The sequence below is a fragment of the Chiloscyllium plagiosum genome, chromosome 9 (genome assembly GCF_004010195.1).
Source record: "Chiloscyllium plagiosum isolate BGI_BamShark_2017 chromosome 9, ASM401019v2, whole genome shotgun sequence".
In the NCBI taxonomy this organism is placed as follows: domain Eukaryota; kingdom Metazoa; phylum Chordata; class Chondrichthyes; order Orectolobiformes; family Hemiscylliidae; genus Chiloscyllium; species Chiloscyllium plagiosum.
Window position 1 is genome coordinate 9,744,093 of NC_057718.1, and position 15,941 is coordinate 9,760,033.

A 15,941-nucleotide genomic window follows, 5' to 3' on the forward strand; every position below is an offset into this window, starting at 1 on the left:
ATTCCTGAAGAAGGGCTTATGCCCGAAACGTCGATTCTCCTGTTCCCTGGATGCTGCCTGACCTGCTGCGCTTTTCCAGCAACACATTTCCAGCTCTGATCTCCAGCATCTGTAGACCTCACTTTCTCCTTTAAACTGTGACCCCAGTGTAAATTCCCCCATGAGAGGAAACATTCCTCTCAGTATCTCCCTGGTCAGAGTCCCTCAGAACTTTACATGTTGACACAAGGTTTTCTCTCATTCTTTCAAATCCTATTCAGTCCTGGTCCAAACTGCTCAACCTACCCTCATAGCACAATCCTTTCGTCTCAGGGATCAGGTCAGCGAACGTTCTCTGAGTTGACCCCAATGCAAGTATGTTCCTCTTTAACCTTGTGTCTCTGAGTTGATCATAATGTCCTGATTGATTAGTATCTGATCACCAAGGTTCTACTTGCCTTGTACCAAGTCCATCTCCGTCGAGTCCCCCTCAGCGACAATCCCAATGCTTCTGGCTCTCCGACCCCTCAGCACTTTTTCCAGACGGTACAGGAGGCTGTCTGGCGTCGTCCCAGAGTACTCATATAACAGGGGTAGCACGCCAATCTTCACACAGTCCACAACCATCTGCCAGCAGGAACAAACCTCAATAATGAGAACAGCACCCTCTTCCTCCATCCTTCCAAACCTGTATCATGGATTTCCCCACTTTGGTGAGACTGAGTTGGAGGAGGGAGTGGGGTGATATTTAGTATGTTCAAATGCCTTCCACCATTTTTAATAAAGGCACCTCAATCTTTTTGAATCAGAAGATCATAGGCACAAGCTCCCATCCAAGGACTGAGCACAGAATGGAGGCTGAAACTCCAGTATAGGTCTGGGCTATCTGAGGAGCTGTCTTTCAGTTTAATCAAGGCACTACCTCCCTCTCAGATGGATTTAAGGCTGCGTGTCACAGTGAGAATACTGCATCCAGTTCTGGTACCCACACTTCAGGAGAGGATGGACAGGTTTGTGACACAACATAGAGGAGATTGAACCAGAATGGTTCCAGCACTAATGGTGGGAATGGTTCCAGGAATGAGGGGCCTTTGCCATAGGTTTGGTTTGAAGAAGCTGGAGTTGTTCTCCTTGGAATGAAGGACAGTGAGAGAAGCTTTGATCAATGGAGTGAGATGAATGACCAGGTTAGGTAAGGTTGACAAAGAAACACTGCTCCCTTGAGCTGATGGTATAAGGACTAGGGCACATGGGTGTCACAAGGCATGCAGATGGGAAGGTGAGGATGAAATGTTTTCCATTGTGTTCAGTAACAACGTGGCAATCACTACCTGTGAGGGCAGGGAATGTGGAAATGGTCAATGATTTCCAAAGAAAATCAGGTTGATACTTGCAGGAAATAAAATGGCAGGGATAGAGTGGAGAACGGAGCTGACTGGACTACTGTATACTGTATACAAGGCCCCAAAGGAAACTTCCATATCCGCCACAGATTCACCTGTACCTCCACACATATCATCTATTGCATCCTTTGCACCCGATGTGGCCTCCTCTATATTGGGGAGACGGGCCGCCTACTTGCGGAGCGTTTCAGGGAACACCTCTGGGACACCCGGACCAACCAACCCAACCACCCTGTAGCTCAACATTTCAATTCCCCCTCCCACTCCACCAAGGATATGCAGGTCTTTGGACTCCTCCATCGTCAGACCACAGCGAAACGACGGTTGGAGGAAGAACGAGGGAACAGGAGAATCGACGTTTCGGGCATTAGCCCTTCTTCAGGAATGAGGAAAGTTGGTCCAGCAGGCTAAGATAAAAGATAGGGACTATCTTTTATCTTAGCCTGCTGGACCAACTTTCCTCATTCCTGAAGAAGGGCTAATGCCCGAAACGTCGATTCTCCTGTTCCCTAGATGCTGCCTGACCTGCTGCGCTTTTCCAGCAACACATTTCCAGCTACTGTATACAGAGCCAACACAGACCCAATGGGCTGAATGATCTCCTTCTGCATTTTTCTAACCCTTCCTCAGAGAGTAAAGACGTTCTCCACAGCATCCTGCCCAATATTTATTGTCCAAACACAGTTGCTCCTTGTGAGATCCAGCTGGACACAAATTGGGCTTCAATTCTGCATCGCAACAGTAACTACATAGTCAGGAGCGGGGTGCTGGGAAAGAACAGCAGGTCAGGCAGCATTCAAGGAGCAGGAGAATCGATGTTTCGGGCATGAGCTCTTCAGGCCTTTTTCAGCACCTTCCTCTCGACTCTGATCTCCCACATCTGGAGTCCTCACTGTCTCCAACAGTGAGGACATATCAAAGGTAACTATCCTGGCTGTGATGTGCTTTTGTTTGTCCTGTGAGGTGATGGTGGTGGTGCTTTATAATTGTATTGAAAATACTTCTGTTTTGCTGATCTCTCAGGCCTTCTGGATTGCCTGTGATCCTGACTCTCACTCAGCAACACCCCATCCAGGCTGGGCCTGAACATCACAGGAATTAGCTATCTTAAGACACCAATCAACAGGTCCTTGTATTTCCATTCAGAACCTCCCCTCTCCTACCTCCATCCACCCTACTCTCGCCCCCACATGCCCTCGCCACTGCCAGCATGTTCCCTGGTTCAGGATAACCCTTACCTCCCAGGCTGGAATCCTGGATGATATGAGGATGACCCGTGGTTGGTCAGAGCTGTTCCCTGCTGGTCGTGCAGATTCGGTGTGAGGCAGTACAGGGTAGCTCCCTCCTCCAGCCAGGCTTTTCCTGTCATTAACCAAGAAATAACCGTCTTGACAACAAGCTCTCGGGTGGCCCGTGAGAGGAACCGTGTCTACGTTCTGTATAACTCAGCTTGGGAAGATTCACCAGAACAATACCAGCTCAATGCCCATGGGAAGGTCTAACCCGAGCATGCCAGAACTGGAGAAGTAGCATCCATGTAGGTGCCAACCAGCTTGAGAGGCCCAGGTGGAAGCTAAGCAGAAGGGGCTTGTGACAACCCTCAATGTCCCACCCTCTGACTTCACACACTGCCTGCCCCAACGGTGTCAGAGTATGGGGATCCAGCATTGCACTGTACAATAAGAGAAAAGGTTCAGAAAAGACTTACAGGATATTGAAAGGTTTGAGCTATAAGGAGAGGCTGAATAGGTTGCTGTTTTCCCTGGAGCACGGATGCTGAGGGATGACCTTATAGAGGTTTATAAAATCATGAGGGGCATGGATAGAGTAAATAGACAAGTCTTTTCCCTGGAGTGAAGATCCAGAGCTAGAGGGCATAGGTTTAGGGTGGGAGGGGAAAGATATAAAAGGGACCTAAGGGGCAACGTTTTCACATCGAGGGTGGTGAGTGTATGGAATGAACAGCCAGAGGAAGTGGTGGAGGCTGGTACAGTTACGGCATTTAAAAGGCATCTGGGTGGTTATATGAATAGGAAGGGTTTGGAGGAATATGGGCCGGGTGCTGGCAGGTGGGACTAGATTAGGTCAGGATATCTGGTCAGCATGGACAGGTTGGACATCTCTATAATTTCCGTGCTGTACATCTCTATGACTCTGTGTAAGAGCAGAAGCAGGCCATTTGGCCCATGGAGTCTGCTCCGCCATTCAATGACATCATGGCTGATCTGACCATCCCTGACTCCAGTTTTCCCCATAACCCTTGATTCCCTTTCTGCTTAAAAATCTGTCTCTCTCGGCTTTGAATATACTTACTGACCCAGCCTCTACAAGCTTCTTTTGTTATGAATTCCATATATTCACAACCCACCGAAAGAAGAAATTCTTCCTTATCTTTGCCTTAAATGTGCAACAGCTTGTTCTGAGATTGTGCCCTCAGGACCTAGACTTTCCCACAAGGGGAAGGAATCTCTCGTATCTACCCTTTCCAACTACCTAAGAACCTGTGTTTCCTATGAAATCCCTAAGGATGTGTTCCAATAAGGTCCTCTTCCATTCTGTGTTACTCTGATGAGTACGTGCCCAACCTACACAACCTCTCCTCAGAAGGCAGTCCCTCCATACCTGGGATCAGCCCGGTGAACTTTCTCTGGACTGCCTCCAGTGGCTATATATTTCTCCTTAGGTAAGAGGAACAAAGCTGTTCATAGTATTCCACCTGTGATCTGACTAATGCCTACTACAGTTTTAGCAAGACCTCTCTTTTTATATGACATTCCTTTTGAAGTAAAGGCCAACATTCCATTTGCCTTCCCTATTACCCTCTGAACTTGGATGCTAGCTTTTTGTGATTCATGGATGAGGACTCCCAAATCACTCTGTTTCATAGCTTTCTGCAGTCTATTTAAATAATATTCAGCTCCTCTCTTCTTCCAGCCTCACATTTCCCCACATTATAGTCCATCTGCCTACGACACGGAGTGGAAGAAAGTCATCCACCGTCTCAAGAGACGTTTTTTATTCATTCACAGAATGAGAGAGTCGCTGGCCAGCCCAGCATTGATTGGCCATCTCTAAATGTCCAGGGGGCTGTTAAGAATGAACCTGGCATTGCTGTGGGTCTGGAGTCACATGTAGGCCAGACCAGGTAAAGGAATTGTACCAGCCTCCACCAATTCCTCTGGCAGCTCATTCCATTCATACACCACCCTCTGTGTGAAAAAGTTGCCCCTTGGGTCTCTTTTATATCTTTTCCCTCTCACCTTAAACCCACGCCCTCTAATTTTGGACTCCCCCATCCCAGGGGAAAAGACCCTAGCAATGCCCCTTATGATTTTATAAATCTTTATAAAGTCACCCCTCAGCCTCCAACATTCCAAGGAAAAATAGCTCCAGTCTATTCAGCCTCTCCCTACAGCTCAAACCCTCCAAACCTGGCAACATCCTTGTAGATCAAAACAGCGTCTGGATGTGTATATGAATAGGAAGGGTTTAGAGGGGTATGGGCAAAATGCGACTAGATTTATATGGGATATCTGGTTGGCATGGACAAGGGGCTTGTAGGAGAAAACCAGAGCAGCCGGAGGAACTCCATGCAGACACGGTGAGTCATTCGCCCGAGGGTGGAATCGAACCCAGGTCACTGGCGCTGTGAGGCAGCAGTGCTAATCACTGAGCCACCGTGCACCACATGGAAACACATGTGGACCTTCACAGAGACACATGCAAGGACTCATACCTGGTCACAGACACATAATACACACGTGGGCACATATGCATGGACACACACAAACACGGCCAGACTGTATCCGCAGCAACGCAGCCGGACTCTTGGGTGTGACACACCCCGCTAGACTTCATACATACACTGCTCAGCCAGTCAGTCTCCTCTGTACTTCTTCACCAACCTGTTACTCAGCATTCGGAGCGATCCCAGCACCTGCCTTTTCTCCACTTCCGGACTCCACAAACCTGGCGATCGGATCTCCTCCCTCAGGAGTTGGGAAAGAGTCACATTAATCTGGAGGGTTTTATCCTAGAATAAAATTAAACAGAGGGGAACGTTGTCTGTGGGTTTAAAAATTCCACGCGTGCATGTGAACATGTTGCTCCTGCACCGTTCCATACCCTGTATGAACTGTGTATTCCCTCTTTAAAACTCCTCGGTGTTACTGTCAGCTGCAATAATGTGGAGCTGAGGTGAGGGCGCCCCAACACTGCCTGGGATCTTCTATCCCGATGGTGAGAATTCCATTTTCCACTCAACCAAGGGGGTCGGGACCTCAATAATTCCTCTGAAGGTTTAAGGCAGAGAATTAGCGAGTGATAAAGTGTCGTAACAGCAACAACATTGCATTTATAAAGCACCTTTACCCCAATAAAACGCCCCAAAAGGTGCATCAATAGAAATTGCCATCGTACAGAAATTTGGCCAAGACATATTTGTTACGTCTATTCTTTCACCAGATGTGGGTGGACCAGCATTTGTTGCCCATCACTAATTGGCGTTTAACTCACCTGCTGGCCAGGCCATTTCCGAGGGCAGTGAAGTCAACCAGATTGCTGTGGGTCTGGAGTCACATGTTGGCCAGACTGGCTAAGGACGGCAGATTTCCTTCCCTGAAGGGCATGAGTGAACCGGATGGTGATCGTGCCAGAGTCGCCATCATCGAGTTTAACTTTTAATTAATTGAATTTAAATTCCAGCAGCTGCTATGGTGGAAATTTTGGAATGAGTCAAGAATATCACTCTAAAGGCCTTCTTGCATGTTCTCTCCTGCTCCTCAGATGCTGTCAGACCCTCCCATCCTGGTCCCCTCACCCTCCTCCAGTGTGGTATGCCCTGTCTTGTTCACCCACCATCAGTCACCTTTCACATTGCTGCAAATGGAGGAACAGGAAAATCAGAGACATTGACCGAGGACAGGAGAGGATGAGATGCCTCAGTTTTACTCACTCTTCTGCCCAGCCAGTCTGTCCTGGATTAACCTCCTCAGAAGCCTTTCGTTCCACTTGTCCTCACTGCCCTCCAGCTTCTTCTTGGGCTCTTCCAGGATTCCGTACATCTCAGCGGTTTCTGTTGGGGTGAGGTAGTCCAGGCTGCAGGCACACGCCACATAATGGCGTTTCCATGCCCCATATTCATGGTCAGGGGGTGTGTACGGCAGGAACCAGCCTCGTTTCACACATTTGGGCATCCAGAGGCAATCCTGACAAAACACAACAGGGAGGCGCACCTTTTCCATTACAAGACCAGCATTTGTTGTCCTACGCAGCAAAACATAGAAACATTGAATATAGGAGCAGGAGTAGGCCATTCCACCCCTCAAGCCTGCTTCACCATTCAATAAGATCATGGCTGATCATCAAGCTCAATATTGTCATCCTGCCTCCCACCTTTGAGTAAAGAAATCTTTTCCTCAACTCATTCCTAAATGGTTTACCGTGTATCCTGAGATTGAGCCTCTGGTTTTAGACTCCACAACCAGGGAAAAGGGAAAACACCTTTCTGCATCTAGTCTGTCCAGCCCTTTTATAATTTTATACGTTTTAATCAGATCCCCTCTAACCCTCCAAACCCATGAACATAAACACAGTCAAACCAATCTCTTCATGTCTAACAGTCCTGCCATCCCCTCCTCTATGACAAGTAAATGCTTTCTTAGGTAGGAGAAACCAAAACTGCACATGATGATCCAATATAGTCTCATTAAGATCCGGTATAATTGCAGTGAGACATCCCTACTTCTGAACTCACATCCTCTTGCAATGAAGGTCAATACTGTATATCATTTGCCGTCCTGATTACTTGATGCCCCTACTTGTTTAATATCAATGACTGATGTAAAAGGATACCCAGATTCCCTTTGAACATCTACACTTCCCAATATATCACCGCTTAAATTATACCCTTCTTTCCTATTTTTCACATCAAAGTGCATAACTTCACATTTATCCACATTCCATAGAGTTATACAGCACAGAATCAGACCCTTCGTCCATGCCAACCAGATATCCTAATCTTATCTAGTCCCATTTGCCAGCACTTGGCCCATATCCCTCTAAATCCTTCCTATTCATATACCCATCCAGACGCCTTTTAAATGTTGTAATTGTACCAGCTTCCACCACTTTCTCTGGCAGCTCATTCCATACACTCACCACCCCTCTGTGTGAAAATGTTGCCCCTTGGGTTCATGTTATATCTTTCCCCTCTCAACTTAAACCTATGCCCCCGGGAAAAAGACCTTGGCTATTTACCCTATCCGTATCCCTCATGATTTTATAAACCTCCATAAGGTCAGCCCTCAGCCTCCGACGCTCCAGGGAAAACAGCCCCAGCCTGTTCAGCCTCTCCCTGTAGCTCAAACCTTCCAACCCCGGCGACATCCTCGTAAATCTAAAAGGCATCTCCACCTGACAAAAGAGCAGTGTTTCGAAAGTTTGTGATTTCAAATAAACCTGTTGGACTATAACCTGATGTCATGGGACTTCTGACCAACTCTCGGAAGGCATTCAAAGATTCACAATTTAACCCAGGAAAGGTAGTTTGGGAAGAGGCAACTTGTGGAAGTTAAAATGTCAGGAACTTCCTCTATCTTTTATCACATTATACCACTAAGAATTGGTCCAATTTCCAAGCTGGGTTAGGAAGGCATTCAACCAAGTAAGAAAAGCATCTTGGCCATCTCCTTGTCCAGGCTCACAGTGTTATGGACCAGATCAAACCCCCTCAACAAATATTAAAAGGACAGCCTGGACCCTAACTTTCTCTTATTTTAAAGGCTAGCACCAGGTACTGTGTTCCAGATGCACTTTGATTGGTCAAACTACCAGGCTTGAAGCAAGACACACTTTATTCATACACTATAGGTAAAATATCATAAAAGAACTCTACTGGAAAACTAAACAGAATAATAAATTATTTAACTACTAAACAGTAACTGTTTCAATATATACAAACATCCCATCAACACACCCTTGGCAAAGGCAAGTTCAGTAAATTTGATTGTCTCACATGCAACTCCAGTCCAGGAGGTAAAACATCAAGAGAAAACTCAGAGAGAGAGTAGCAGGGAGAGATGGACTGCAGCTTCAAGACCCCAGTAACTGCTACTGCAAAACTGAAAGTAAAACTCTTGGGTTCTGTGGGAGCCTGACCCCCCCACACACACACACACAATTTGTGCTGCTTCTGTTGTTCCAAATTTAGCAAAATATCCCAAGGCCTCACAAGCTGTTTACTTCATGGGTTTTGAATCAGACTGCTTGTCACCCTCTGTCTCAACCTTTCTTAATAAAAAAATCCAGGACCAAATGTATCTGTTAAAGCCATATCCCAATGTTAGTGAGGAGGTAGAACACTCTGGGCTTATAACCGAATGGATTCTGCAGAGCACCTAATGACCTCTCCAGCCCCACCTCTGCCTCTCCCTGGACATCCATGACTATAGGATGTTGTCCAAAACCAGGTTTAAATGGTCCCATCAATGCCCCACTCCCCACACCCACCCTTTCTTGTGATACCAAAGAGCTTCATGAGGAGTGAAAGTAATAGCTGGGGGAATTCCCCATTGGAAAGAGACAATGGGCTGAAGGGTCTCGTGTGCTAGTGTCCCCACTAAGGTTCCCTCCGGGATGTTCAACAAAAGGATCTTCACTCACTCAGAGATATGGCATTATTAAGAAGGTGAAGGGAGCCGGAGTGCCGTTGGCTGACCTTCCCAATAAGCTTCAGTATGTGGTGGTCTCTAATTTGGGGACTGACAACGTCCAATCTCCTACATATTGATGACCATCCTGAGCCTCACACCGGATTCCATGGGAGTGCAGTCATTGGGAAAGTGCGAGAATGGAATTGCTGACCTGCTCTGACAGAAACCTCCAGTGCCAGTTAACTTGGGAGATGGAGCACAACTCTCTGGGATTCAGGAATGAGAAGATGTAAAGCGATAGGAACCGTGGCAGGACGGTGGTGAAATCAAGGCTGGTCACTGGGATAGTCTCGGCAAACCATTTCTGGATGAATCTGTGTGGACATAAGAACCCCATTACTCCTCGATATATTTTCCAATCAACCTGTTCAGAGATATTACTCTGCCCCTCTAGAACATGAATATATGTCTCCTGGTCCAGAGCTACAGATACTACCACAATACCCAGCTCCTCTATTCTTCCTGATACTGGACTTGATGTTTTTTAATCAACCTGTTCAGATCCATGAGGTGTGCTGGGGATTTGAACTTGGATCTTTTGGTTTGGAGATAGCAACATTGTTACAACATATATTGAATTCAAATTCCTTCAATAGATTAGATTAGATTCCCTACAGTGTGAAACAGGCCCTTCAGTCCAACAAGTCCACACCAACCCTCCGAAGAGCAACCCACCCAGACCCATTCCCCTACATTTACACTCAATAATCAGAAACCGTCTTTATGTCGTAACAGTAAGGACAAGAGAAAGCCATTCATCCTGTTGAGACTGCCCCATCATTTGATTACATCACTATTTGTCTGTATCTTACCTTCACTCAGCTGCCTTGTTTCCCTATCCCTAAGAATTTTATCCAATAAAAATCCATCAGTCTCAGTCTTGAGAGCTCTAATTGACACCCAGCATCCAGCAGCTTGGTAATGCCAGGTTCATCTGGGTGAAGAAATGTTCCTTTCATGAACCCTTAGCAATTGGTTCTCTCACCATAACATCATCGCTGCTTGCCTGGATTCCCTCCACTGGGACATTGATGGGACCATTTAAAGCCTGGTTACATACCAACAATGGTAATACACTGATATTCAGGGATACAGAAGGCTCTATACTTACTGCTTCAGTATAGAAACATTGCACAATAGACGCTGCCTATAGCTAGTCAGTCTACGCCCATGTGATTCTCTCTTTGTGTTTTTAACATTCACACAGCTAGACTTTTAAGCCCTGGCTCGGCTGGCATCTATTTCTCCTTTCCTTAACTCCACCAACACTATACTATTTAGGGCCAGTGAGGAGCAACTCTGTGACATCATCACAATGTTGCTCCAGGATGCTAAAGCATTATTACAAGAACTTGCACCAAAAGGTGAACGGGCTGGAGATTTTACCAGTTATCTCTGGAGTTTTTAATATGATAATTTTCCTTAGTAGATTAAAGTGGACGAGTGGTGATCATAGGTGGTTTTCTGGTGCTGGTCATTAGTATCTCTACCTCTGGGCAAGGAACTCTGGGTTTGACAATGGACAATAGGTGCAGGAGTAGGCCATTCAGCCCTTCGAGTCAGCACCATCATTTGTTATGATCATGGCTGATCAACCACAATCAGTACCCTTTTCCTGCCTTATCCCCATAACCCTTGGTTCCACTATCTCTAAGAGCTCTATCCATCTCTTTCTTGGTTTGAGACCAAGACTTGATGGCCACAGTTCATAATGTGACCAAACTGGTTGATTCTTAGCCTCTAAATTGTTCCAGTATGCCTGATCATAGAATCCCTACAGTGTAGATAGAGGCCATTCGGCCCTTCAAGTCTACAACCACCTTCCAAAGAGGATCACCCCCTCCCCCACACCCATCCACCCACATTTCCCGTGGCTAACCTACCTAGCCTGCACATGATTGGACACAATGGGCAATTTAACACGGCCAATCTACTTAACCGGCATATCTTTGGACAATGGGAGGGAACTGGAGCACCCAGAGGAAACCCACGTAGACACGAGGAAAACATTCAAACACCACACACAATTGCCCAAGGCTGGAATCAATCCCAGGTCCCTGGCACTATGAGGCAGGAGTGCTAACCACTGAGCCACTATGGTAACATTCAGTAAGTGCATGGGAGTTTCCTATTTGGCCACAATTGTGCAGAGTGATGACCTCATAAACTGTAGCCTCAGGCAATATTTTGTCATGAAAAATACAACTACAGAAACAGACACAAGCATCTGCCTCTAGGTGTGACCTTCGTACTGAGTTTGAGCAGGTTGTTCTGGGTTGTGGGAGGAACAGTTTGGATCGGCTGAATGTTCTATTGCCTTCTGTCATGGTCCAGACCAAACCCCCTCAATATATTTGAAGAAGGAAGCCTAGGCCTTAACGTTTTTTCATTTTAAAGGCAAGTGTAAAGTGCTGTGTTCCAGATGCAATGTGACTGACCAAACTACTCGACATTAAGCAAAACACATTCATTTAAACATTGCAGTTAAAATACAAACAAAAGAAGGAGGAATTTAGAAAACTTAACTATTGGAAAGCTTAACTGAATAATAGATACAGTCCCTATTAGATTAGATTCCCTACAGTGTGAAAACAGGCCCTTCGGCCCAACAAGTCCACACCGACCCTCCAAAGTGTAACCCACCCAGACCCATTTCCCCCTGAGTAATGCATCTAACACTAAGGGCAATTTAGCGTGACCAGTTCACCTGACCTGCACATCTTTGGACCCGAGTCCGTGGAACTGTGAGACAGCAGTGCTAACCACTGGGCCACCATTAATTACTAACTAACTGTTCCAATATTGTAACATCCCATAAACGCACCCCTTGGCAAAAAAGGCAAATTCAGACACAGATTCTCAGATGCAGTTCCCGAATCTATGAGGAAAAAGCATCAAGATAAGAGTCAGAGGCAGTAGCAGCTAGAAGACATTCATTGAAGATTCCAACTCTTTTGAGGCCCCAACAGCTTCTGCTTAAAACTAAACCTAAAAACTAAAAAAAAGCCTGGTCTGTGAGAGTTGGCCACACCCAGGCTGCTTCCATCGTTCTGACTTTAAAATAAATGCCAAGACCTCACAAACTTGGTCACCTCCTTATAGGAAGGATGTGGAAGCTTTAGAGAAAGTGCAAAGGAGATTTACCAGGATGCCTCTTGGACTAGAGGGCATGTCTAATGAAGAAAGGCTGAGGGAGCTAGGGCTTTTCTCATTGGAGCGAAGAAGGCTGAGCGGTGACTTGGTAGAGATGTACAAGCTGATGAGAGGCATAGATGGAGTGGATAGCCAGGGTGGAAATTCCTGTCATGAGGGGAGCATAATTTTAAGGTGATTGATGGAAGGTTGAGAGGAGGTGTCAGAGGTAGGTTCTTTACACATAGAGCGGTGGGTGCATGGAATGCACTGCCAGCAGTGGTAGTAGAGTCAGATACATTAGGGATATTTAAACAACTCTTGGATAGGCAAATGGATATTTGGTTAACCTGATCTTAGAGTAGGATAAAAGGTTGGCTCAACATGGACGCCAAAGGGCCTGTACTGTGCTGAACTATTCTGTGTACTATGTTCAGAAATCATTTACTTACTTAGAGACAGCTCAGCAACTTTACCTGGCAATCTCTCCTCAAAAAAGAAACTAGGACAAAATAACCTTTTAAAGTGACAACATCGTCATATTTCCCCTTCCACATATTCTCATGGGGCATCTTACCACCCTGGGATGAGCTTGGACAGTTCACTGGAGCAGTAATGAATCTGTCAAATGGGACCTTTTCAGGCTAGGCTGCACCTCCCACACCTGCCTCAGGGACACATAGGAACATAACACAGCACGGAAACAAAATATGCAAAACAGAAACAATGTTAAAAACAGCGTGAACTACTATTAAGTTGTCAGGTTGGGTTTTGATCACACTTACCTGAGCAGCGATTTACTGCAGCGCATTAGGAGACTCTGTATAAACCGTTTCCTCTGTTTGTCGGTCCACAGGTCAAACCAATGACTTACCAGAGCCACTCTCTCATCAAAGAGCTGTAAGAGGAGAAGATTCACTGCGTTATTGCTATGGGGACTTAACATTAAATTGTGTAATGAGAGGAGCAACACCGTCAGAGGCAGAGGAGGGTGTAATGGGTAGTGAGACCTGCAGGAGGAGCTCTTGTGTCAAATACCAATTTGGCCAGCCAACAAAATTACAGTCACTGCAAAAATCTACAGGCAGCAGCAGAAATCCTTTGAATATTTACAATTGTTTTTAGAAACAGCAAAAGAACATTCTACCAAATGTCACATCACCAGGTAACATGATCGAGCCCATTGAAATAAATGAAGGACTCTGCACAACCCCATTGGATGTTCCTCAGTTGAACTGAAGGCTGAGCCACAGAGTTTATACCACATCCCCATGCACCGTTAGTACAGGCTTCAGTACACCTAGCACATACCAGCTAGTAGGTAGCTGGAAGGTGATAACTTTAACATTGCAGCACTCACTCAATATTGACCCTCGACAGTGCTGCACTCCCTCAGTACTGATCCTCTGACAGTGCGCCACCCCTCAGTACTGATCCTTGGACAGTGCAGCACTCCCTCAGTACTGGTTTTCCAACAGTGCGGCACTCCCTCAGTACTGACACTCAGACAGTGCTGCACACTCTCAATACTGACCCTCCAACAGTGCGGCACTCCCTCAGTACTAACCCTTGGACAGTGCAGCACTCCCTCAGTACTGATCCTCTGACAGTGCGGCACCCCTCAGTACTGATCCTTGGAAAGTGCAGCACTCCCTCAGTACTGGCCTTCCAACAGCGCAGCACTCCCTCAGTACTGACCGTCCGATAGCGCTGCACTCTCTCAGTACTGACCCTCCGACAGTGCGGCACTCCTTCAATACTGACCCCCTGACAGTGCGGCACTCCCTCAGTACTGACCCTGTGGCAGTGCAGCACTCCCTCAATACTGACCTTCTGACAATGCAGCACTCTCCCAGTACTGATCCTTAGACAATACAGCATCCATTCAGCACTGACACTTGGACAAGGTAATATTCCCTCAGAGTGCTTCAGTGTTGCTTCTGATGCAGTCTTCTCTACACTGGGGAGACAGGACGCCTACTTACAGAGCACTTCAGAGAACATCTCCAGGACACCCGCACCCAACCAACCCTATCGCCCCGTGGCCGAACACTTCAACTTCCTCTCCCACTCCGCTGAGGACATGCAGGTCCTGGGCCTCCTCCATTGCCACTCCCTCACCACCCGACGTCTGGAGGAAGAATGCATCATCTTCCGCCTCGGGACCCTCCAAACCCACAGCATCAGTTTGGATTTCACCAGTTTCCTCATTTCCCCTCTCCCCACCTTATCCCAGTTCCAACCTTCCAACTCGGTATCACAGTCATGACCTGCCCTACCTGTCCATCTTCCTTCCCACCTATCCAATCCACCCTCCTCTCCGACCTATCACCATCACCCCCTCCTCAATCTACCTATTTCACTCTCAGCTACCTTCCCCCCAGTCCCACACCCCTGCCATTTAGCTCACCACCCCCGGGCTCATTAATGAAGGGCTTACGCCCAAAATGTCGATTCTCCTGCTTCTCAGATGCTGCCTGACCTGCTGTGCTTTTCCAGTGCCTCACTCTTCACTCTAATCTCCAGCGTCTGCAGTCCTCACTTTCTCCTCAGTACTGGCTCTCTGACAGTGCAGCATTCCCTTAGTACTGACCCTTGACAGTGCAGCACTCCCTCAGTACTGACTCTCCGACAGTGTGCAGCTCCCTCAGCACTATACATGGTCCAGAAAAATAAGAAGAAACGAAGCACCGAAGTGCATCAATGTTCAAGAAAGGTTTGGTTGAAAATATGAAACAACAAAATCAAAAGCCAGAGAAGAGTTGGCAGGGGGAGGGGGGGTGGGTCTGAGGTGTGGGAAATCATGGAGAAAGTACAAAGTAAAAGGGTATAAGGTCATCACTGGTGTTGTTAAAACAAATTCGTTCATAAACCAAAGGTTGAGTAATACCATTCTATTTGCTGCCCCTCACTACTATCTGTAATTCACCTGCTGATTGGCTGCTTTATGGATCACTGGCGTCCATGTGCTGAATCTGGTTGGCTGGATAATGGCATCCGGTTTTGAACTGGAGCCTCTGACAAAAGCCTCTGACCGCCCGAGGGGTTCAATCTCCCGCCATTGGCTCCCATGTGGCATGGGTCTAAGGCTGGTCAGCATAGCTGCCATGGCACTGGGCACCTTCTGAAACATCAACCATGCACCATGCACAGGGATTGTTGACCTGTGGAAAAAATGTCACAAACACTTTCAAGAAAGGATATCAACAGGAAGGTTTCTGCTGCCACTGTCTGACTTTTCCTCCGTTGTGACTTCAGTCAGCCTGAATTAGTATCTTAGAGATAATAAAACTAAGAAGGAAGTTTACCCTCTGGGAGGGTAAAGGCAGCTGATACACAAGAACACCACAAGCTGCAAGTTCCCTTCCAAGCCACATGCATAGACACTTACAGCACAGAAGGCGGCTACTTGTTCCATTGTCTTCACACTGGCAAACAAACATCTGATCACACCATCCCTATTTGGAACCTAATCACTGTTCCTTCACTGTCACTGGGTCAATATCCTGGAATTCTCTCCCTAATAACACCATGGGTGCCCTTACACCCCAAGGACTGCAATTGATCAAGACGTCAGATCACCACAATCTTCTCCAGGGCAATTACAGATGAGCAATAAATGCTGGCTTTGATAGTGATGTCCACATTGCATCAATTAACAATAAAAAGGAGTAGGTTAAGGTGAACAACGAGGTTGGTAGAGAGGAACAATTCC

The 15,941-nt window shown here is 46.7% G+C and overlaps 1 protein-coding gene across 2 annotated transcripts in view; it reads right to left on the minus strand.

Annotated features, from left to right (window-relative positions):
* Positions 1 to 15,308, minus strand: part of LOC122552600 (epithelial cell-transforming sequence 2 oncogene-like) — a 54,266-nt gene extending 38,958 nt beyond the window's left edge. Inside the window, exons 1-8 of one of the 2 annotated variants that reach the window (XM_043695341.1) lie at positions 15,156 to 15,308; positions 13,012 to 13,124; positions 9,246 to 9,408; positions 6,337 to 6,589; positions 5,508 to 5,674; positions 5,288 to 5,415; positions 2,621 to 2,744; positions 438 to 606 (exon numbers count right to left, since the gene is read on the minus strand). In XM_043695341.1, coding sequence (XP_043551276.1) covers positions 438 to 606; positions 2,621 to 2,744; positions 5,288 to 5,415; positions 5,508 to 5,674; positions 6,337 to 6,589; positions 9,246 to 9,408; positions 13,012 to 13,124; positions 15,156 to 15,305 — 1,267 coding nt within the window. In that variant the 5' untranslated portion in view covers positions 15,306 to 15,308. Of the gene's footprint in view, positions 1 to 437; positions 607 to 2,620; positions 2,745 to 5,287; positions 5,416 to 5,507; positions 5,675 to 6,336; positions 6,590 to 9,245; positions 9,409 to 13,011; positions 13,125 to 15,155 lie in introns of those variants that run through there. The other variant, XM_043695342.1, reaches the window with a different exon arrangement.
* Positions 15,309 to 15,941: the final 633 nt, after the last annotated feature.